Below are 25,626 nucleotides of genomic sequence, written 5' to 3'. Positions count from 1 at the left end.
GTCGAGTGGTCGCCAGTGTGACTGCCAGGCAAGGGATCACAAGTTCGATTTTCGGGTCAGGCAAAGTATTAGTGGGTTTTTTCGGTTTTTCGGTAGTAGCACCGAGACTGGAATTTTGCCCCGTATATGGCATTAGGCTCACTCTCTATTACAACTTACAACGTAAATAGTAAAAAGTGGGTGTACATTTTTCAGTGGCAGTACGTGTCAGAATATACACTTCTGCCTATCCCTTTAGGGGTAACAGGCGTGGAAATATTACCAAAAAGAACTGTGAAAATTATTACGATTAAAATGTGTATAAGATTATTTAAGGACAACGCAACTTGCTTAGGTGCAAATATATTTAAATGTGTCAACTTTATTGCAATGGTTTTAAATTACAATACGTTTGCAGACAAACTACTGAATAAATATTGCAATAGCCACAAAATTATAATAATCAAGAATAACATTTTAGAAATAGTTGTTATTTAATTGATAGTCCTAGTTATTTAAGTGATGAGCACGTTGTGTTGGGTTCGATTCCTAGGCAATCAAAGAATTAATCATTAAAGTTTTAAATACTTTTTTTAGCTCATAATATCAATTCAAAACAAGTGAAAGTAGTAAGTAAAGTGTCTCATTAAACACTGCTTTCGGGAATATAAAGTATGTTATTTTTATTTATAGTTAAAGAGTCAATAAATCGGTTCTATCATAATGAGGTGTATTATAAGTGGTAGGTATCGTGGGTAATTAACCATGTCACTTGGCCCAAGACTTGTGAATGTATAATGATTTGAGTCGCAGTTGTGCTTTGTCACTGTGTTGTGTTCATCGATTACGGTTGCCTGCTTCGAATGTGAGTATTATTTTGTATTTTATTTTATGATTGAATTGCTTTTTCTATTAAATTTCTTGGCTTAACCATGTGAGTATTTATAATCATGTTTATTGGAATACTGTTAACAATTTTACTTTATATTTAATAGTTTGAAGTTTTCAATAACACGTGGTCTTACGATAGGATTTTCTTCTGTGCCGTGGGTATCAAACACACACATTTTGTGGAACATACAAATAAAATTATTCCGTATAAGTCTATGATACCTAGTTTACGGTTGACGGAAATATGTCCTTTTACCCACATCTGATTTCTTACAAATAATTCCTTATTTTGGAAAAGGCTTTCTGACATGTGTAGGTACCAGTCGTTTATACCTGAATTGTAAATCATGTGGTTCAATGATTCGACAAATAATTGCTGCATAACATTTCCTCTTTTTTTATTCGATTTTTACCTTTTACCGTGAAGTCTCTGGGTAACATTATAATACTTCACACACCATTTGCTAAAAGGATAGGTAAGAGTACCTAAAGTTTTACTCTAGTAAGCATTAAATGACGTCAATCTATCGTACTATACGTAAAGGTACGCTTATTTAGCTGTCTCATGTTCCGATAAACTGAAATGACAAAATAAACACACTGCCGTAATCAATCGTGTAAAGGTATTCATAATCCAAGCAATTTAACATACTTCAAACCTTCAAGAAAAGAGCGTACCCATGTTTAAAAGGCCGGCAATGCACCTTTGATTCTTATGGTGTTCATGGGCGGCGGTGATTGCTTACCATCAGGTGACCCGTCTGCAAAGTGCTCGTTTGCCACCTATTCATTAAAAAAAAAAACAAATATTAGACTATCTCCTCTAAAATTCCAGTTTTTTATAAGGAAATCGACGTACAATTGACTAATTTGATAACTGACCCACCATAAGCTGTTTTTCTAACAGACATTAAAATGCAATTAGGTCGACATTCGCGTAAACATACATCACCATGGTAACGACCTTGTTATCTGGTGTGCAATTACATAAAGAATTATGAAGCTGTTATCAAACCCATCTTCCTTTTTTACTTTCGCATAATTTATTCGACAGCATAAGTCCGACTACTATTGACACACTTTGCTTATATAAAAAAGGCCTGAATGCGGCACGCACAGTAAATAATTAAATAATCTTTATTATTATGGCAGATTTAAACGATTTTAGTCACAATGGGTCATGATATAAAGTTGAATGTACTTTCTCAAACGCGAAGAAAATACAATAAACTTTCGAAATACGAGTATTGAATAAAATGATGATATCATAATTGGATAGTTATATATTATGTACAATATCGCTATACATAAGTAACTTATCGCAAATTTCGGTTTTATTTACAATAACTTCGGAGAATCTAAATTCTGTTTCTACGAATAAATGATTGTTATCCTTTTTCTGGTTTTCAGTTTTTGTCAATTTTCCATCAAACAACACATTTTATTTCTCAAAGACTAACGGCACATTCCAATAACCTACAGATCGGTAGATATGCCTACACATTTTGTATGGAGCTTATGTCAAAATTCTACCGCTGGTAGGCAAATCTACCAATCGGTAGGTTATTGGAATGTGCCGTAAATGATTTCTAGAGATTTTATTATTTCCAGGTACTTACTGAAAATAAATACATATTTTTATATGATTTCTTAGTTTTTTTTACTACTGATAAGATATTGCTTTTAAGACAAAATTACCGGACACGGTACACTAATCTAGTATTACTTTAAGTACTTTTTCTTGAAAATGTTCCACTTTAATAACATTTCTATTATTTATACCTTGTAAAGTCATAGCAGCAAGAAAATAGTTCTTCATTGGGAAACATTGTTTCTACGCCGACGATGACGACAATAATGTGGCTTGCGCGTACTTAACTGTGCCGTGTGGTAGACACATCCGTGTTCAGTCTTTTCATGCGACAAGCATGTGCAATTAAAACTGTGGTCAGGCATGCACGTGTGGTAGGCGCATTAAACTGCTATTTAATACAAATATGAATAAGCTGGTGGAAATTTAAACCTATCCATAATATTCAAAATTCGAAAGCAAGTTTGTTTTTTTGTTACTTCTTTTTTACAATATCTACCTAAACAATCTCCTTGAAATTAGCATGTAGGTATGTGTATGCTATTAGGGTGTTTTTTCATTGTGTAGTTATGCTGCGAATATGTAATAGTTAAACTCTGAAACTATGTGACCGTTTCTACTAACTAACTGACTACTAACTAACTACTGCTGTATGTACTTTGCACTGCACATGGCTACACCACTCCTGACCATCCATAGCACACATCCATAGCACGCATCTCTCCATATAAAAACATATCATAGTTTAACCCGTTTCCACCAGTGCTAAACTATGTGTACCAATGAATATGATTGGTGGAATGTCGCGAGTAAAGTAATACATAATATAGAATTCACTTACTTTGGCTTTTGTAACTAAAGTATTATATTTTAGGGATCGAGATTATGTGCCTCGCATACTTCACGCTCACACAAGTTTTTGCTTGCCTTGCACTCTGCCATACATACTTACATGTGTCCCTACAATATTACTTATTTTTATTATAATACATACAGGTATGACCTAAACCTCCATAATATTAAAATATCACTATTTTATATTCTTCGTAATGAAATTGTCATTCGTACGCAAATAATAAATTTAAGTCAATTTATAGGAATAATTATTATTAATTTACATAGGTACGTACGTGACGAAAATTGTTTTTCTATTTGCGTAAATTTTTAGCATTCCAGTAGATAAACTAACTACAGGATCTAATTTTTTTAAACATTATCTACACGTTATGATCGTTACCCGTGATTTATAAATTGCCGTCATTATTATGCTATTTGCAAATGAATGTTGCATAAATAATAAAAAGATTATTAGATTAATTAAATCACCAAAATTAGTAAATTATAAATATTGAAATCATAAAATAATTTATAATATAACGTATAAATTAATAACTATTTGGTCAAATTATGTAATACGTAATTTGTTTTTGACTGGAGCCAATAACCCAATTGACGTATTCGAAACTAGACGTCGTTGGTAAGAATTCTACTTACCTACATTTTTAAATAATAATATAGGTAGCACGTATAACTGTCGTATAACTACAAATTATACTTAGAAAATCTAATCAACAATTAAGACAGTATTTGTGTGTTACCTATTTAATAAAAAAAATATAGTGTGTTACTTTTTATACACCAATAATATAATTGGCTTTGTTTGGTGTGATTTTCCAAATCCCACTATTTCCAGTACGTAATTGAAATTTTCCCAGTTCACACTCGACCCGTTTTCTCTCAGTGTCTACTGCTGGTTACTCCCGTATTTTCTCAGCACATGAAATGCATTCATGTGTGAAATTAATCTTCTAGTTGCAGCTGCTTCAAGTTACAGCCATCGGTAGAGGTTTAATGAATTGAACATTTCTGTTTGATGGACTTAAGTTCATAGAATATAACTATTATATGTAATTTGCTGTCCTGTCCGTACTATAGTACCCTAACCAAATAAGGCCTATGCCCCAATAAAGCCTATTTTGAAAATTTCCCTCTTCCCGATTTCAAATGGTCGCCAAAGTTTGTAGAAGTGTGCATGCACATTACTTAACTAATTTGAGCACAGCTAGCAACCCGTGCCGCGATTATGTTGGAACCTACAGTCGAAAACAATCACGACGTGGAGCGCACTTTAGTTTTTATAAAATTCGAGTAGCGTAAACTGTTAGTATTTTTATATTTATCAGTATACGACGTGCCGTGTTTTGTCTGTATGACAATTATACATTTAGCCATCTCCTCACATAAGTGAAATACCTATAATACGGTGTATTTCATGTAATCGTTGTTTTGTTTACCTATGTGCCATGCCCTAATAAAGCCTACAAAAAAAACGTGTAGGCCTTATTATGGCATAGTTTTTTTTCAGTAATTTCATAGAAAACGGATCACCAGCTTATGTCAAAAGGAAAGCCAATAGATTTTGAAAAAGATGGAAAGCGCTGTTAAAATGGTAGAAAGGGGTAAACGGGGTGAATAGATACAGAAAAGGGGTGAATGGATATCGGGAATTTCTTCATAGTATCTATTCACCCTTCGAATTTTATGCACCCTGTTTTACCCGGTAGGCTGCTGCAGCCAGATATAACTTCCAAAGAAGTACGCATCATCTAAAGAGCGGTTTCCACTACACGAAAGCTAGGTCGGTCGCTAAATTGGCTACAGAACAAGAAGTTATTCTCATTCGTTTGACTGATGCTGGGGTACCGATGACTTCAAAGATGTTACTTGGGTATTACATGATGAGAAACTCGTTTAGCCTGATGTATAATGACCAAAATTAATTAATAAGATCTCATTACATTTATTATAAGCATTGACAAAGTTTTGTTATAATTAAGTAGTTGAATACTTACTAGTTTTTATTGAGGCCTTATTAAGACATAGGGTTCCCAATAAGGCCAAAGTGACACTTTAGTTATTTGTGTTTACAAAATTGTAATTTTTGTTTCTAAAGCCATTTTGATTCCATTATTACAAAGTTTAATAAATAAATATAAGATTTTGAAATTATCAGCCCATTGTCATTTTAAACCTACGAGCTAGGCGGTAATAAAAATAAGGTAGGCCTTATTTGGTTAGGTTACCTTATATAATATTATAACTAGGAAAGTGTGTTTGTTTGGCGCAACGAAGCGAGTTTACGACACGATTTTTTGTGTGAACTTAGTTGGGGGGCTTTTTTTTTTTTTTTTTTTTTTTGTAACGCGATGGAAATCCTCATGGACTTCCCACGCCGTGGGGACGACGGGGGGGTGTGCCGGACTCTTACCGGCTAAAACCACCGCGGTGTTCCTCCACTGCCTGTGGCCGTGATCCGGGCTGCCCTCACGGATTCACCGCACCCGGCAGGCTTCGACCTACCGCTCGTTTGTGGCAGGTCCCGCCACGTTGGCGGCCCTGGGAGGCTGCTTCCCTTCGTCGAGTAGCGCGCGTGGAACACTACGCTAACGCCTACTCTCGCCTATACAGCGGACGTCTGACTCCCCCAGTCAGTCGCCCGCAGGCCTTTCCTATGGAGGTCGTAGATCGGCTGCCGCCTCACGGCGCTGACGATTGGCGCGTCTACGGCGGGAGGGAAAAGATCTTGATTCCCTCTCCTTTCAGCCGCTTCCTTTGCCAACATGACTTGTTCACAGAAGGAAGCGACTCCGTCCCATAGTTGGGGGGCTGCTACGTGACATAGGCTACCTTTTGACTCTTAGTAACCCCTATTTTCCTAATATGGATGGAAGTTTGTACGATGTATAAAATAGAAACCGAAAAATCTGCTGTTTTTTTAATTCTGCTCCCAACCTATTAGAAATGCTCGAAGCCGTGGGCGGAAATCTAGTTGATAGTAGACATAGACAATAGTAAAATCTATCTACATATTCATTTTGTCAATAATTTCATAATGAACATCAATTAATTTATAAAATTTTATTGCTAACTGATAAATAATAATGATATAATCCATATAATGATTAATTAAATCAGTTTTGACAATGACTGGAATTAACATAATTATACCAATTGTTCATAAATATTTTAGGATAGGCACATGCAAGGGTAAAATAAGTTAAGTAGCAAGCATTACAAGTATATGTTCGAAATCTTACAAGAATTTACAAGGCGGCCTGCCAGTAGAAACTATTATGAAAAAAAAAATTGTATTGAGTTCATCGACCTTTAAGAGTAGTTGAGGCAGTGCACTGTGCAGTCTAGTGGACAATAAGACTTCGATATTAATAATATTAACACAAAGAATCTCAGTTAAACAAACGAATGTCTTTTCAAAATTGTAATTAAACTATCTTTTATACTCTTTTATAATTAAAAGGGTTCGATGCTCGAATTGTTGAAATGTTGCTAGAATATCGAATGACGTCTGAAAAAGTTCACCATTTCGTATTAACATACAATAGTTTTATTTGATCTTGCGACCTTAACATCGACAAACTGTTTAGGCTCCGGAATGAGTGCACTCAACATGACTATTCACTCTTTTCTTTGAGGTCGGAAAGGTCATTGAACAAAGAAAAAGTAACCAATATATGAGCCGTATGTAAACAGTATTTTCGACTAAATACTAATAAAGTAATGTTATTTTATTTTGTCCACAAAAACGTATCGCCGACTCTCAGCAGGCTATATTAAATTTATTTAGTTTGTTTAAATATATTGCAGAGCTCATTTTTTATTGCTTTCTATTGGATAAGTTTGAAATTCTATCCTATAAATTAAATATATATGAATCTATAGACATCCGAAGTGTGACTCCCGGCCAAGGGGTCTCGGGTGCGATTCCCGGGTCAGGCAAAGTATTACTGGGCATTTTTAGGTACGGAGACTGGAATTGTGCCTAGTATATGGCAATAGACTCACCCCCTATTACATGGGACTTAAAACATAAATGGTGAAAAGTGGGTGTAGATTGCATAGCGGCATCACGTGCCGTAATATGATAAAAGGCGTAATGTTGCGGTTCGTCTATAAATATCTCTATTCAGTCGTATCTAATATATTAATACCGCTACTACTTTGAAACCTTACTATAGCAAGTTTAATTAACAATAGCACCGCCAAGGATTTATTAGCATCTTTAAAGACAAATTGATGCCTGTCTGGTAGTGTCTGGAAACCTAGCAGTTTCATTTTCATCCTGTCTAGTTACCGCTGATGAGGTAGACAGAGGAGTCTACTAGTGTAAGATTAAGTAACTACTTAACTGAGGGCTGTGGAGTGTGGAGGGCAAATTGCAGTCAATCCAAATAAAACCTTGAAATTCCAAAACATTTCCAAAGATAGGTATTCCAATAAATAAAAAAAACTTTAAAACTAAAAATGTACTTTTTATTTTCAAACATTTTTACCATTTCAAATGCACTACAGTAGGTACACCTACGTGCTGACAGAATGAAACGTCAGGAAATAAAAAAGTCGTAACGTTCAATTTTAGGGATGGAAACGGCAATTTTTTGCTGAATCAGATCAATCAATCTAAAACCGCTAGATTCTAGAACCCGTTTACCGCGGTTTACCGGGGCTCCGGTTCGAAAAGCAGGAGGGGTAACGGGGTGGTTTTTCCCTCTTAAAAAAAGGTTCTAGAAAACCCAACCTTGTTCGTACAGTTATACGTTATTTCGAAACGAACACCTGAATGTTGTTACCCGGAGAATGTAGGGCATTTTTATTACCATACGTAGATGCGTTTTGATTATGTATGTGCATTTTATACATAAAAGATGCAGCATGTGCAAGGATATCTATTAATACCTTAAATTCGTATGTAATAATGCCAATGTACTGTGTTTGAACTCTTAGTATGGCTTTCAGTTTCTGTTGTCTTTTTGATTTATAATCTAAAGAAAGGTTCTTTTATTTTGTTATTTTTAATGGTTCTAAGATATTTTGTGTAGCTCTTCATTCTATATTAGGGGTCAACTGAAACGTGAGTTAATAGAAACAAGTAGAATAACTCGAAAACAATAAGCGAACGTGGTACTGTGTGTAAATAAAGCTGTTGTATGTTTGGACTTGTCACACAATGTGCATAGCCACTCCGAGCACGTTGGTAGTTTGCTAATTAATTTCTGTTTGTTTATTAAAAAAATAATGTAATAGTAACATATTTTTTTATTAAAATTAAGAAATTGCAAGGCTTATTTATGTATGTTGTAATGTTTCTGTAGATTAGAAAGCCAAGTAAAAATAAACGAATTTTATTGCATAAAGCACTTTAAGTTTAAAAACATCTTAACATTATTCTTAAAATCTCCATACATATTTACCAAATTGATTATATTTAGTTCAGGAGTACATTTTAAGTAAAAATATCTATATGAGTAACATATACCTACATGATTTGTTTTTAAGACATGAACTCTTTATGATTACAGATTTCCAAGATGGTGGAAGTGAAAGAAGCTGCCCCAGTGGCTGGAGAGCCGAAGCTCAGCAAGAGTCGGGAAGCGAACTGGCCAGCGGTCCTTTTCTTCATACACATTCACCTGTTGTCTCTATATGGAACTTACCTTTTGTTCTTCGAAGTCAAAATGATGACAGCCCTGTTTTGTAAGCTGATTTTAAAAGTCTATTTATAAAAATAAAATATTAAAAACACTCTTAAAATAAGATAGAAAACTAATTTATTAAAAATGTTAGCTAGAGATGTGACTATCGTAAACATCAAGCCCTTTTTGCGACCACTAAGTAACTTGCTTCTAAATATTATTATTAAAATTTTCACGATGCTTAAAATATTGCTAACAGAAAATATATCTGTTTTCTTTTTTGTGTCCCTGCTGTTGAATGAGTACGTTATCAAACATCATGATATGAATCTTTTTTGAAAAAACGAAGTGGAACTTTTCTACAAAGTAAATTCTGTACAAAACGTAGTAAACTGTATAATATTGCTACACTGAAAATGTAGTACTCGTAATGCTCACTTATTTGTCCTAACTTCAAGTACATATTATAACCATACTAGCTTCTGCCAGCGGCTTCGCCCGGGTTCACGTGGGATATAAAGTATCCTATCACTCAAGTCAGCTCACACCCTGTACAAATTTCGGTACAGGGTGAAAAATTCCTTTCAGTAGTTTCAGCGTGATTGACGGACAAACATCCAAACAAACGAACTTTCACATTTATAATAATTATAAATTAACTTATAATTTGTTATATTATTTCCAGTTATAGTACTGACATCAGTGGCATTATTGGGCATGACGACCGGAGCACATAGGCTGTGGGCACACCAAACTTACCAGGCTAGCACAGGACTGAGGATCACACTCATGTTGTTCCAGACTTTAGCTGGAGTTGTAAGCAAATTTAACTTTAATTTAACTTTAAGTGGCAACTATCGTTTATCTTTTCTTTTCCTCTAATAATATCTTCTGATTTATTTCGTTGCGGGATCCAAGACAGTCATTCACGTCCCTGAGACGCGTTGGACATCAATGTTCCGGTGTTTTCATGGTTGTATCTACTGTACATACTGGCTTACAGGAGTTGCAGAGGAGTGGGAGGTTGTGGCGGGCTTGTACCAAAAAAAATTACTTTAATACAGTACCTACCTAGAACACAATAAGCAGCTCGTACCTAATAATTAATCAGCTACCGAAACCTTCTGGCAAGAAATTAATACATTTCCTTTGACATCAAAATGATTTACTTGACGTACTAAGAATGGATTGAATAATGTCAAAATAAGGTGGAAGTCCCCAAATCCAACAGGAAACAAAAGTCTTTATCTCTTCCAGTTCAAATGATTGAGCCTTAAATAATATTAATCGCACGTAACAAAATATGGGGCACAAAATATCTGGGTCAACATAAGAAAGCCTTCATACAAATAAGACTTACTGCGTTTTGATTGAAATGATATGTATCTATTTCAAAATATACCTATATATTTTAGTATATTTCAGAGTATCTGCTTGTAAATAAATGTAGCTTCTGTTTATTTATTCGAATAATTCATGTATTTCACAAATCTAATAAAATACATTTGGTATTTGTTGGTGCTTTTACTCTTAGTAGCATTTTTACTAAAAGTTCAATACTACATTTTTATTAAGAGAAAAATAAGTCGCTGAAATATAATAGTTACACTTAATAGTTACACGCGTATAACTTTCTATTATTTACGATTATTTCGTTTTTGTTTTATAACTTAAGCCCAGGAGAATGTTTAGGAAAAATTTGTTGGAAAATTCAGTGGAAAAGTTGGGATATATAAAGCCCACTACTGGTTTAAAAATAACATTTAAGCTTGGAGCTAAAATTGTATACACTTTTTCTTTGTCTTACTCAGTTGCTCTTCACAATTTTGGTCGATAAATTTAATACGGATTAAGTCGACGTGTAGGTAACGAACTACGTAATAAAATATAATAATATCAATTACAAACATTTATAATTAGTTGTATTATCATGAAACTTGACAAAAATACCTACATATATAGTTTAGATCATATTATGTAGTACTATCAAGGTGGTTGAATGATAGATTTTAATTTTGAGTTTGGGCTCATTAGATGTGCCAGTTTCTCTGGACAAAGACATTATTATGATTAAAAGCATTTTTGGTGTTTCACAACTATACATTTATTATAAATTAACATTTTTTCTTTCTTTCCCAGGGATCTATATACGACTGGGTGAAATACCACAGATTCCACCACGCTCACTTCGCCACAGATGTTGATCCTTACGACTACAACCAGGGCTTCATTCACTCACACTTCTTAACCCGTCTGAGGAAACTAAGTCCTCATCAGGAGAAGTTGATGGAATCGATAGACATGTCTGACCTTGAAAAAGATTCCGTCGTTATGTTCCAAAAGAGGTAAGAGTCTCTTGTATCTCGGGACATTAAGGGACATAGATCAATGATTATGGAATTTTTAATTTTGTCCTTCTAAACGATGTTTAATATAATATTTAATGAGTTTGACTACAAAGGCATCATGTTACAACGGTTCAAAGATTAAGTACAACATTTTTGTTTACGTATTCAAGGAATTGTCTTATTGAATTCGAGGATTCCTTAGAACACTTTATAGTTACAGATAAATATAAAATTTTACATTTTTCTTTTAATTGGTGATCTTATTTTATTAGAATTATTCAATATACTACTACAACATGTTAACAACTAAACTAGAAAAAAATATACAAAAGAAAAATAAAAATAAAAATGAAATTTGTCCGCTTTGACGACAATAGCAAAATTGCCTAGAAGTCTGGCAGCAATACCACGTTGTATGGCATTGCTTATCTTATGACCGAGGAACAGGCCTTCTGGCCACGAGATACATTTAACATCATTTATTTATTCTCCATTTCAACGCTTTCTTTCTGTTGCAGATTGTACTGGGGTCTTTACGCTATTATATTCTTGTTGCTGCCTCTAAATGCTCCTCTCGAGTACTGGGATGATAGTATTCTCGCTTCAGCATTTGTCATCGGTTTCCTACGTTACCTGGTCGTCTTACATGGAACCTGGTTGATTGAGAGCGCTATTTCTGTTTGGGGACTGAAGCCTGGAGAAAAGTAAGTAGTACTAATACTAACGAGCATATGTTCTAGAATTCGACTGCGCGTTTGGCGCCGTGGCTAGGCAACTGGCTGCCGTGCAACGTGTCGCAGGTTCAATTCCCGCACGATACAGGAGAAAATAATAGTGTGGGGCAATGTTAAAAAAATACGACCAGTGAAAAAGAGATCTTAGCCTTTAAGTACCGACGCGTGGTCTGACAGACACCTTGATGCTTACGAAAATCTAGGTACATATGTTAGAGTGGACTTATCACCCTGTAAGTCTGTCTACCCCTTAGTTAGTCACCCACGAACGTACATGAAGAAATAGCTGCATCAGCGTTCGTCATTTCGGTGAGTTATGCCTTACTGAAAATTTCGAGTGGTCTGACAGACCACTCGTCTGTACTATGTAACTTTTTTTGAATAGGACTTTTACCCAATTTTAAAGTTTTTTTCTTTTAATTCCAGTCAGGTACAAATATGACCTATACAAATATATTTATAAGTCAAGTCAAGTACTTCGAGCTTGAAACGGGCAAGTATCAGGGCAAGTAAAAGTGTTTCTCTCAAATAGATAATTTATAAAATAACCCTCCAAAATAAAAACTATGATTTTTTTTACAAGAATGGCATTTGTCCATCAAAACTGAAGGGCAAGACTGCGTACAAATTTGTCACTTGTAAGAAGCATGTATGCCTATAGTGCAGCAAACCTGTCTGCAAAGCGTATTTGTGAAGGTAGCTGGTTACCTCCAATTTGGTGCCTTGCGATTTTTACGATATTTGTTGATTATGTGTAAAATATAATGTTTTTTTATTTATATGATTATTGATCTTTAAGAAAAAAAGACTTTCAGAAAATATATATTGTTTGTTGAATCAAAGTAGTCAACAAGATAAAAGTAACTTTTTCGTTCAAAAAATGTGCGCCTGCAGTATTTTTTTTCATATTAGTAATGAATGGTTATACTTTACTTTTTTATTTAATTTATATAATTGCTAAATACATATACAACACATAAACAAATATATTTATATGATATATTAATAAACATCAAAGATTTCCATAATAAAAGTCTGGGGTCTGGCAGACCTCACGTCGGTACTTATGTAACTGAAATTGGACGTCGGTACTAGAAGGTTAGGGATGGGTAGCAGAACAACCTATCTACATAGTACAGGGATTTTGAATTTCGATTACATGCGGACTTGTTTCGGCTGTTGATGATGACGCTCTTACATATATTTCGTACACTATTTCATAACAAAATTCATAGACCATAATATCAACACAATTTCTTGATTAGTCGTTTCGGAAAAAGTATTGAATTTGACTAGTAGGACAACTAGCCTATTGCTACAAATTTTATATACTTACCTCTTTTGTGTCAGCAACAGTGTGTTGTGTTAGCAACATCTTTTCATGCATTGTGATTAGTCTCTTGCTCATATATTATGAGATTGGCGATATATTAAAGAAGGACCAAATTAAAAATACCCTTAACCGACGGGATATTCCATTAATTTTGTTTAATTAAAAAAATATTCTTGATAAAATGTCACGGATACTCGGTCCCATTCAGTCAATCAGGCCAAAAGAAGAATTCTAAGTAAAAGCTTTCAGAAATGTTATGGACACTTGTGTTTTTTACGCAGTTTACGTAACTACTAGGCCATAAAAGGTAACAGCTATCTAAAATCTACAAAGCTGCTATTTTAAATAATTCGAATAAAGCATAACGTTAAAATAGCTTTGCCCGTCAATCAGTCACTTGCTTAAAATAGAAGTTTTTTTTTCTACTAAAGACCAAGATGAATTTTCTGAAGGATGATGGATAGCGCTAAAAACAGTAGTAACGTAAAAGGGATAGAAAAACGATTCGGCCGGAATACTAAACCTTTTCCTGTCCATTTACTTCTTTCCACGTTTTTATTAAGGTAGCCGTTTTGCTCTGTTACACGATAGATTCTTGAAACATTTTGTGCTGAGCAGTCGCAACTGCAAAAATAACATAAACGAAGCACTTCAAATATTTGTTGAAAATCTTGACAAAACAACTAATAGCTTGCAATATTGAGCCTTATAAACAACAACAAAGATGTCATTGTCGCTTAAAAATCCCCTTGTAAAGGCTGAGTGTAATTGGATTACCTTTTCAGTGTCAATTTGAACTTAGATAGGGGTGACAGGTTTTAAAATTGGAATGCGGACTGAACCAGCCAGTTTAGCGAGATATTTAGGAAATGCGGCATAGCATTTTAGACTAGGGTTGATAATTTAGAAACAAAAAAAAAAAAATAATAGCAAAATTAAACCTATCGGAAATGGAAGAGAATATGCTGCAATTGCTATGCTAAATATTTTGCATCCTTTGTTTAGTGATGGTATATCAAAATGCATCACAGTAGTGTGACTACTATCATCAAGGAATAAAAAGATACGAGTTATAGTCACACTAATTTGTAGTTACTTACTTTTTATTTCATATACCTAAATTAAGGAATAAAAAGATACGAGTTATAGTCACACTAATTTGTAGTTACTTACTTTTTATTTCATTTAACTGGAAATGAGTATTCGGTAGTCATCTGGCGATTATGCGAAGTTCGCTGTTTTCAATGGAGAAGTACGATTAATCTATTAATAGATAGCTTTTTGAAAATTATTGATATTCCACACTACACAGACAATTTGCCATTCAATTCTGTTTGCCTCATGACTACTCAGATGTTAAAAATGGGGACACCAGACATCGTATTTTGCCAGACATGTATCTCTAAATCCAGACTCCTATGTCCTGATTTATCCAGATGACTGGCAACGGTAACCAGAAAATAACAAATTCAGACAGTTGAAGCTACTTGTACGACTATAATAATACTCCTTTCATGCCGATTTCGGATACGGTGACCATTTCATTGACTACTGGCGTCTATCATGGGCTCTCATGTGGCTGGAAAATCCACCTTTGTTTACAATATGCCACAAATTGGACACGTGAAAACACCATTAACATATAATTGCCGTTGGTGGTCGGGCTTTTATTTCGTCACGCTTGGCATCTACCTTTGAAAGCCGACGAGACTATACATATATTTTAACAAGTGCTATTTAATATTTTAGTAGAGGTACCTATATGAGATTTGTGAAGGGAAGCAAACGGTTATAAATAGGTGACTCTGTGATCTCTTTGTGTTAGGTATGTATAGGTAGTTATTATACCAAGTATATGTTATCTACATATAGCATATATATATTAATTTAATACGTATCATCTAACTGTAATGGTAGGTACTACGATTCAGTAGCGAACAATAATTTCTTCATAACACATTTCTAGAATTTTTCCAACTTATAAATAGCGAGGCAATTGTTCGGCTGTGGATGTTTGTGTTTCGTTTGCTAGGTACAATAGTCGCAAGCTTATTGCAATAATACTTCGCAGACGGAGAGTGTGGTAGTACGCATGGGTATTGTAACTTAAAGGAATATAGCACACTCGTCGGCAATCAAGCTCAGCGTGGAGGAAAATGGTAGAAAAATTATATAAACTTGGGCTCACATTTTGCACGTTCTGGGATTCCCAAGATCTCATGCAGCATGGATTCTTGTATCTGTATCAATTCAAAAGGCCATTATTATGTAGCTTTAGATGCCAGTTCATCATAAATATTTTTGAATAATGGATTTTTAACTTAATTACAAAACAATGAGATTGAATATCCATTGCAATTTTAAATTGTGGGTTAGTGTCGCTGTTGCCAGCTCCTATTTTCAATTGTACGTGGAATACATTATGCAGCTTCGGGGGAATCTATCTATTTAACTCAGCCGTGGTTTCTAGTGGCAGACAAGTTTGTGAACTTTACACGCGTGTTCCATCATGTATGTAGATTATAGGCAAACATTCCATTAATGACTTTGGATACTTTGAAGTTACAATCAATCAGTAGGTAGGTTACACATTGTTATACAATGAGTAAACTGAAAATAATAGAGTTTATCATAATCCCCACGGTTTTTTGGAGCCAACCAGTTAAAAAGATTCATGTTTAACTTAGTTCTATAAACAGGGATGTAACAAAGTTATAGGTACTTTTGAGTATTCCTATTGTGAAATATTGTTACGGAAAGTAGGGAACTTTTCGAAATCGATGTTTTATTTTTGTGTTTATTTTCATCGCTTTGTAAGTTGAAGTTATTTAGTTTGAGCTCAGCGATTGCCTTTTGTATTCTTGTATGTTTTAAGCTATTACATATAACTAACAATATTTAAGGTATGAATACGATTTATTTTCCACTAGCTTCTGCCAGCGGCTTCGCCCGTATTTCTGTGGGATAAAAAGTATCCTATCACCCAAGACAACTTGAAATCCGTTCAGTACTTTCAGTGTGACTAACGGACAAATACCAAATATCCAAACAAACAAACTTTCACATTTATAATATTAGTTTGATTCGCATGCAAATCTGTTTACTTATGAAAATAGTTTTAAGTATATTATAGACCTTTATTATCAGTATCCAAATGAGCTCTTACAAGTTCGATCCTTTATAATATTAAATCAAAGCTGTATATTGTTGCAAGTTGTGCTCCTTTCATCCCCCAATTTTTATATATCTAACATTTTTTTGTTTTATTTGTTTGTGACAGGTCACCTCCGGACTCCAACACAGTATTCATTTTGACCAAGACTTTCTGGCCTCACTACCACTACCTGGTGCCATATGACTACAAATCTGGAGAATACGGAACCTATGGTAAGTTTTCATAAGTACATATAAAAGGAATATAGATAGGTAACCAGATGGTAAGCGATCAGCGCCGCCCATGGACACCCGCAACACCAAAGGAGTCACAGGTGCGTTGCCGGCCTTTAGATTGATGACCACAAAACCTAGGTAATTGGTTGAGTGATGGCTAACAGTAGTAAAACATCATTGAACACAGAAGTACATTGGTCTACTAATACAGTTACAATATTTTTGTCGCTTGTTGTTGTTTGTTTGCACAGAAAAGTTTTAAATAAAACAATAATTTGGAAAATTCGGCGAAAAATTCAGATATTAAAATTCCTTGCAAAGCCGAGGCAAATTAATAAACATGAGGCGCGACGGGCAATGTTTGATCAATGTATTGAATTAAAAATAAAGTGATACTTATATTGAATAATGTGATGTGGGTATGTTCAATAACACATAAAGCCGAAACAAGAATTTGTGCATTACATTAATAGTGACTACTTATGGAAGTTGAAATCGAACACACTTATCATCACGCCTTTTATGGGTAGTTCTTCAGAGACAAAATTTTCGATGTCTATGGGAATATTTTTGAAACCAACTAACAAAACGGCATGTAATATTTTTTTTAGTATAGTTTAGCTATCTCAGTTACTAGGACAAATAATATTTTTTAAATAATTGCAGTCTAGGTACATAATTTTTTTTTTAAAGCTTGTTCTTCTGATTCATATGGCGTGTCCGTTTGCCATTTTCCGGAACAAAGTAGTCGATTTCGCATTTTCCCTTTGATACTTCAATATAAATTATAATTACATGGAAAGGAGATGAGTTATCCTCTTCAAAAAAAAATATGCATTCGTTATAACTATGTTAGTATGATTATAAATAAATAAATAAGAAGTGTCCGGCGTATAATACTGATTAATATGGCGTAAGCTGCGAATGACCATACTTGGTCGGGTATTAATAATGAGAGCCTGGCTTCCTGTGCGGAGGGAAACCAGGCATGCAACGGACAATCTAGGAGGCGGACGTGCGGCTGGTTGGCTTAGATCCAGGTGTTACTAAGGTAAATATCTGATTCATCTGTGTTTGGTTTACATGGCATCCTGATTACAATGCCTATTTTATAAAATTTACTTTACAGTTTTAAAACTTCAATCTATGTTTCGTGTGAAGCTTTTTGGTTATACATTCGTGTAGAAAAATGACAAGAATGAAGTCTGTATATACGATGAGTTATGCATGATTGTAAGCAAAATTCTGATACATCTGTGCCTGATTCGTATGGTCAAAACCGCACATGAATCATAAAATAAGTTATTGATTCTGCTGTAAATTTTTTTACTGGTCTTATTTTTAAATTAACTTAGCTATAAAGGTTATAGCTATAATTTAAAAACTTTTTTTTTTGAGGAATGTAATTAATATGAGTCTGAAATTGCTAATCCGCCCTGAGCAAGCGTGATGATGAATGCTCGTGACTTCTCTGTGCGAAAGTACTCGAAAATGGTATGCTATAAGAAATTAAAAGAACCTGAAATTAAAATAAATACAGAGCTCATTTACATACAATTTTCAATTGTTCAACAGATTCATCTGTAACAATTTCTGATTCATCTGGGCAGAAAATATTCGAACGTCGATATCTCGAAAACTATTTTTTAAAAATGAGTCCCTCATTCGAATATACGTTATTTGGTATACCTATTTTCATATGAACACGTGTTACAGATCTTAAAGTGGAATTAAATTTTGGCCATATGAATCAGTCGAAGAATCGAATTTCGAAGAACTACCCTTATCCCTGAAGGGGTAGGCAGAGGTGCACATTAGGGCAGTGATGCCACTGGAACCTATTGCCATATATTGAGCACAATTCCAGACTGAGAAATTTTCGAAAAAACCCAAAAACACCCAGCAATACTTTGATCCGGGAATCGAACCCAAGGACCCTTGCCCGGAAGTCGCACTTGCAACCACTTGGCAAACGAGGCTGTCGCATTTAGGAAATATACGATACGTCATACATCAATATACTATACCAGTAATCAGTTAAGCAATAGGACACTCTTTTCATATTTCTATATTTACCAAATAGTGTAAATTTTTCTATTTCAGATTCTGGTTGTTCCACGGCTTTCATCCGCGTATGGGCAGCACTCGGTCTAGCAACAAAGCTACGGACCGTTGAGACTGTCACTATCCAGAAGGCTTTAGCTGACGCTGCAAGGTCCAAGAAGGACCTGAAGACCTGCATAGATGCAGCTGTCAATCACCAACAGCTGCCCGCAGATCATTATCTTAAGAGAGCTTAATGATACTTTATAATTAGTCTTATTTAGGTTTATTGTTATTGCATTGTAATAAATTTGTATTTAGTACAGTTGCTGTTGTTTTATTTTTGTCTTTATTGTTTTGAAGTAAAGTTTGCAGTACATACGTAATTTAAGAGGACAGATTTTTTTTCTTGCTTAGAGTAAAATTTTGTTCATGGTGCAAACTACTATTTTTTTTAAACTCTACACTAGGATTATCTCATGTGTTGTGGGTGCGTTTACAAACACTTTCATACTACATGACACCCAGACCCGGAGTAACAATTTGTGGACAAAAGAGTTGTACCGTGCCATGCGGGAATCAAACCTGCGACACGTTGCGCGACAGCCAGTTGCTCAACCACTGTGCCAATCTAAAAATGTTACCGTTAATGTTTCTAAGATAAAAATTTTACCTACGTGTCTAAGTTGTAATAAAAGTAAGGACTAGTCAAATAGATTACTAGGATTAACTAAAATACATTGAATTTAACTGATACACGATAAATCTCCGCGGGTAATACTATCCCAGAAATTAACTATGAAAGCTGATATGCATAAATCTTGACATATAAACGTGCCAATAAACACAGGAAGATATTTAGATCCAGAGTTTACCAAACACAATATTAATTAACCCTACTGAGATCAATTATTATGTTATCGGCTTACTCACGTAACTGTTTGACGAGGAACTCGACTAGTTTTACACACGACGCGGCGATTGTCGCGGAATGCTGCTCATGAATATGAGCCTCTAGCATGACTTGAAACTAGTCGAGTTCCTCGTCAAACAGTTATGTGAGTAAGCCGATAACATAATAATTAATTTAGTATGTCTCACAAAAGTTATAATAAAACTACTGAGATCATTTTCAATGCAGAACAATATTGATTATTCGACGATAACACAGAGCTAAGAAAGTTTTTAATTCCTTGCGATTTTTCCAGCAATATTCCCCAATACCTGAAACAAAGAAATTATTATCTGATACTTAATTCAGAATCAAAAAAGGTATTTGTATAATGTGTCTGCCAATCTCAATATAAATACATACATACATATCGTCACGCCTTTAATCCCCGAAGGGGTAGGTAGAAGTTCACGTTATGTGCACATAATGCCAATGTACAATTGTACACCCACATTTCACCATTTATGTTGTAAGTTCCATGTGATAGGTGGTGAATCTATTCCCAAATACCGAGCACATTTCAAGACTCCGTGCTACCACTGGGAAATTTTCGAAAAACCGTAAAAAGTCCAGTAATACTTCGCCCGACCCGGGAATCGAACCCGAGACCCCTTGCCCGGCAGTCGCACTTGTAACCACTCGGCCAATAAGGCAGAGAAATTATTATCTGATACTTAATTCAGAATCAAAAAAGGTATTTGTATAATGTGTCTGCCAATCTCAATATAAATAAGTACCAATAAATTGATATTACCTAAGCCTAAGATATACGAGTCTTTAATCACTTAAAGAATCAAACATATTTATCTCTAAGTATATGAAACTTCGTCAAAATCAATTTCTCTTCGAGTAACTTTGTTGTGATTACGTAACAGATATTTATTAAGTTTTCAGTTTGTATCAAGTACTAAGGTAAAGACTTTCTATAATTCTCATTCACATCTCATTGGGGGCCATTCATAAATTAAGTCACACGAATTTCTTGATTTTTGGCTCCCCCCGTCCTTGTCACAATTGGTCACATTTGTGAGACCTCCCTAGTGTGACGTCACATTTTATAATTTTACATGTAGAAATTTTTCGATATTAGTTCCAAGTTCGTGTTTTAACAATTAGATTATAATGATAGAAATGTGACGTCACATGAAGTCACACTTCGTCGACCCTCTCCCTCCCCCTTAACGTGTGACATAATTATTGGATGGCCCCTTGGAGAAAAAAGAAATTAAAGCAAGTGTGTAACCTTTTTAGGCGCGACTTGTTTGTAACCTTGGCCTGCCGCCTTCCGATTGTTTATGATCAAAAGTGCAAGTCTACAGCCGGTTTCAAAACATGTCTTGTGGATTGCCTTGTGATGTTTCACCTCCGTCAATTTTGAGAAATGTACCTATGACGTCATATGGCAGATGGTCATCCGACTCGTAGTGCCCTTACTACAAGGGCCCTGACATTATCATCAAGATCGGCCAAAATTAATGCCAGTGAAAAGGGCCAAAAGATTTATTCGCTGAACACGAAACGGTGTATTTTTATTCTGAGTTTACTTTGAAAGTTCTTACGTATTGAGAAGTTAATGTTAATTTACTTCGGAAGAGTCAATATTATACTGTTTTATATTTAGGTTATTATTTTAAAGAAAACTTCAACTTGGGATCCGTTTATAAGGATGAATTGGAAAAACGGGCTTTACCGATAGTTAGGGATGTGATGAGTCCGACGATAAGTAGGATGAGTGCGGATCGTACATCAGTCGCTCTAGCGGAGGCGAAGCCGGGAGGCGGAGCACACTGCGGCATGTCTGGAACCAGGGCAGCCTCAAGGCGGGCCAGGGCTCCACCACTACGAAGCTGGAGAAGGCTGAAATATAACACAATACAAACCTATTAAATGACAAGCTCTTACTAATTTATTTACCTTCCCATATAAATAAATAAAAAAAATTAATTGTTATAAGAATTAAAAGCATTATTATATTATAGTAAATGCTTTCACTTTCCAGTAAAATTAGAGATTCTTACTAAATTATGTTCATACACATGCAAATTAGTAAATAAATAAATTGTACCTTATAATTTTTAATAAATGTCATATTAAGCACTAATACTCGTATACAAACAATAGTTTTAGAATTTCGTATTCAACTGTCAGCTATATAAAATAATATGTATATTTATAATCATAAAATTGGAAGTTAGGATCGATACTTATACTAATATATTCAGTCTTCTGGGTAATAGTATTCTCTTTATTTTATTATTCTAATAATAGTGATAACTTCTGTTACTGTAATAATAATATATATTTCCGAATAAAATTCTAGATTCCGAATCTACTAAGAATTCCGTTTCTGTGATCGAATCGAAAGATCTGGGAATACAACCTACATTCTTAAGTTACTATTATGTTTAAAAGTTATTGACCTTAACTATTAAAATTTTAATTTGTAATGAATTCTCAATCATAAAATATTTATTACGAATGAATCAGACTAGGGAGTTATAAAAATCTCTTGATCTGCATAATATTGGTTTCATACTATTAGGATTTGTGTGTGCTACGCTATCCGAGTCACGTACCTAAGCATTATCTATGATAGCTAATACATAGTCAGTATATTATGTATATTATATATTCTTATGTCAATTATAATTGGCATAAGCACATGATCTTGTGTCTTCATCTTGTTTTTTATTAATGTTGGTGTTTATTCTGTTGAAGTGCCTTAATAATAAATACATATTTTAAACAGAAGCCTATTAAGTATATCATTAAAAAGTTAAAATGAGATGACATAACAATCGCTTGTTATTTCTCGAAACAACAGCGAATCGCTTGCTGGTTCGATTTTTGAACGAAATGAGTTTTTGTGTGATCCACAAATTGTTGTTGTTGTCGTTCCGGATATTTGGTGTATGTAGAACTTATGATTCAACTAGCTTCTGTCGGCGGCTTCGTCTGCGTTCCCTTGGAATAAAAAGAATCCTATTCCAGACCAAAATAAATCCATGTTCCAAATTACATTCCTCCTATCCTATCACCCAATTCAGTCCAAAATCTGTTTGTATACCAAATTTCATTAAAAATCGTTCAGTAGTTTTAGCGCAATTGACGAACAAAACATCCAAACAAATTAACTTTCACATTTTAAATTTTAGTGTAGTACTGATTACAAAATTCTAAGTCGAAAATGGAAATAGAACTCTAGATTATTAAAGTTACTTACGTTAGTAGGGTAGGTCTAGCGTACGGCGACTGACGTGGTAGAGGAAAGGCGAGATGCGCACGAGTCGAATGTACGGGTAATTCCCTCACTGCGCACCTACCACGAGCTTGGCTAAGCGATCTAGAGATAAAAAATACTCAATAGTTTCTCAAGTTACTAAGTAAATAAAAATATGTATTTACAAACTTATGATATTAAAATTCAGGATTTGATAGTAACATTTATCTATGACGTTTTTTTTTCTTCGAAATATCTTAATTTGTATCTTCTTACAATTTTCGTTTCTGAAGTCGAAAATAGCTACTTACCTATATTCTGTTAATTAAACAACCACATAGGACTTCCGTAAGCAATATTATATAATTAATTAGATTAACAATAACAAGAGCTTTGAAGTCACGCCTACGTACGTATATTTTAGGAAGTTTGCAAAAAACCTTTGTTTTAAATAATGCGATTAAAATGGAAACAGGCCGTAACGGAATTCAGTAAAACTCCGATGTCTATATATATACATGTTTTTCTTTAACGAGGACATGAGAAACGGAGCAATCAATAATTTCCCTATTTGTATTTAAAGCTTCCCTTTCCTTTATTCGATCTCACGAAATAAAAATAAAAATTGTAAATAAAGAAAGACTTCGCCTTTCTCGAAGGTCGGTTTACTTTTGCATATCAGCCAATAAACATTTCTTTTTTACGATTGTAAATTAAATCTCGATCGCTTTAAAATCCTACTCTTATTGACGGTGTGGGTTCAGACAAAAAAGAACATTTGTAGACGAAAAGGTTTTAAAACTAAAAATTTTAGGATCAAAAGAATAAGTTTAAAAGAAATAATATTTCAGATAAATGCATTCAATTTGTACAACTCATAATAAAATCGGAGAAACTTCAAAGCTGTATTTACATTAAACAATAATTTAGCAAAGAAGTGATTGAGGTATTTCTTTTAACCAACCACACACAAAGGTACCTTTAAGTAAAAGTAAAGTACCTTAAAGTGGCTCGAGCGACTCTTTGCCCCGCAAAGAAAGCATAGTCTTGACTTGCAGCTCTGGCCAGCCCTTCTTCCGCTGATGATACTAAATTATCCGCATCAGAATATCCTCGAATGTAGAAAGCATTCAACTGGACATCCTTTGTCGACTGCAATATAAAATTAATGTAATGGACCACAACTATTATTTTCATTACGAGGTCCAATCAAAATATTCAGAAAACAATAGGTTCAGTATTAAAATTATTAAATATTTCCATAACACTTATATCATTAATTATTTATTAACTATACATATTATAAAATGAATGACGCATTTTCTGGTATCCGATTATTAACAAAAAGGTGCGGAAATGTGAGTGGTAGGTGTAGGTATTTACAGGAACATGTAAGTAAGTAGGTATACCTATATTACATTGCAAAACATTGCTAATGTATGCAAGATGTAGGTACTTGTTCACGCAACAAATTGGTAGTGAATGACCCTGGCATTCAGCCGACCTTCTATCGTGCAAGCAATGTTTACAAATTTCTTTCTGTTTGTTTAATTTATTAGCAAAATTGTCAAGTTGTATCAATAGTTGGTTTATTTGGAACGTATCTCACAGATGCTTGCAAGATAAGTTTAAGATCTTAGATCGATTTTAGAAGGGGGAGTTCTTCGAACATTCTAGAATAATTGTTCTGACATTTTTTATCAATGATGACACTCAAAATATCATATGGTTCTATTTAACTTAACCTGTTTGTTTGTTTGGGTCAAATTTGGTAATTAGAATTTTAACCCCCTTCCTGACGTTCAATCTATCTGATATTTGTTACACACTCTAAATCTTGATGACCATACAATATAAGCCAATTATAACAGTTGAACGTAAAAATATATTTTTGTGTAGGTATGACTCGTTTTAATTTACTTTTAAACCACAGAACACTACCCATTTTAATGGTTGTCAAAAGTCTTATGAGTCTCCGGGGTCAAGAACAAACTTAATGATACTTTTTGTTTAAGAAAACAATGAAATGTAATGATATTTTGTTTTTTTATTTTCACACAAGGAAGATTTTCGAGTGTCTATTCTTATTTTATGCGTGTGTTATGGATCATTAGGCGTACTTTTTGTTAATAAAATAATTCGTATTTAGGAATATTCACTAGTATAAATGAATGTTCGTTTTTTACTGGATCTAGATAATATATGACGACAATGGTATTGTGTGTAGTTGACGCATGCGTGTTATTATTAACCATTTATGACGTAGCAAACCCTTCTTCATTTGAATTTGTTGCAGTTTTAAGTTAATTTTAATGTAATTTTAGTGTTAATTGGTAACGTAAAATAAAAAATGTATAAAAGGAAATAATTGCTTCCCATTGACGTGCTTCTTGCATTAAAACATGAGCTGTGGTCAGATCAAAACAAAAATTAACTATTAAAACAGTTTTACTGTGTATAGTCTACAAGTTATTAGGTAAATCAAACATTGAATCAGTGCAGAGTCAACCGTTGGCTGGGTAATGAGGCAAAATAATTGCATCGGTTACAAAGGATTTGTTATTACAAGCCATACGTAGCTACTGCATGCCAATTATCTTAGTTAACTACGTATCTAGATAGTCGTAGAGATTGGCACAAGTATTCCATCGATG

The 25,626-nt window shown here is 34.2% G+C and overlaps 2 protein-coding genes across 2 annotated transcripts in view; one reads left to right on the top strand and one right to left on the bottom strand.

The window, feature by feature from the left end:
* Window positions 1-680: 680 nt before the first annotated feature.
* Window positions 681-19,125, top strand: LOC118264931 (acyl-CoA Delta-9 desaturase). Its single transcript, XM_035577600.2, has 7 exons — window positions 681-844; window positions 8,839-9,013; window positions 9,638-9,768; window positions 11,092-11,297; window positions 11,819-12,004; window positions 16,648-16,754; window positions 18,861-19,125. The coding sequence occupies exons 1-7, from the start codon at window positions 770-772 to the stop codon at window positions 19,055-19,057; spliced, it is 1,077 nt and encodes a 358-aa protein (XP_035433493.2). The 5' UTR covers window positions 681-769; the 3' UTR covers window positions 19,058-19,125.
* An 807-nt stretch (window positions 19,126-19,932) lies between these two features.
* LOC118265111 (uncharacterized) overlaps window positions 19,933-25,626 on the bottom strand; it is a 25,322-nt gene continuing 19,628 nt past the window's right edge. The window contains exons 8-11 of the mRNA XM_035577825.2: window positions 23,973-24,124; window positions 22,976-23,095; window positions 21,443-21,609; window positions 19,933-20,024 (exon numbers count right to left, since the gene is read on the bottom strand). Coding sequence (XP_035433718.2) covers window positions 19,933-20,024; window positions 21,443-21,609; window positions 22,976-23,095; window positions 23,973-24,124 — 531 coding nt within the window. The remainder of the gene's footprint in view (window positions 20,025-21,442; window positions 21,610-22,975; window positions 23,096-23,972; window positions 24,125-25,626) is intronic.

Source organism: Spodoptera frugiperda, chromosome 28 (genome assembly GCF_023101765.2).
Source record: "Spodoptera frugiperda isolate SF20-4 chromosome 28, AGI-APGP_CSIRO_Sfru_2.0, whole genome shotgun sequence".
Taxonomy (NCBI): domain Eukaryota; kingdom Metazoa; phylum Arthropoda; class Insecta; order Lepidoptera; family Noctuidae; genus Spodoptera; species Spodoptera frugiperda.
Note: the sequence above shows the minus strand (reverse complement) of the source record. Positions and strands in the feature narration are given on the sequence as shown.

What these genes read in the sequence shown, in the direction of transcription:
- LOC118264931 (XM_035577600.2), top strand. Translation starts at nt 770, where the DNA reads ATGTATAATGATTTGAGTCGCAGTTGTGCTTTGTCACTGTGTTGTGTT. An exon ending in GTCGTTATGTTCCAAAAGAG is followed by an intron (nt 11,298 to 11,818) that starts GTAAGAGTCTCT and finishes TTTCTGTTGCAG; the next exon opens with ATTGTACTGGGGTCTTTACG. An exon ending in GGACTGAAGCCTGGAGAAAA is followed by an intron (nt 12,005 to 16,647) that starts GTAAGTAGTACT and finishes TGTTTGTGACAG; the next exon opens with GTCACCTCCGGACTCCAACA.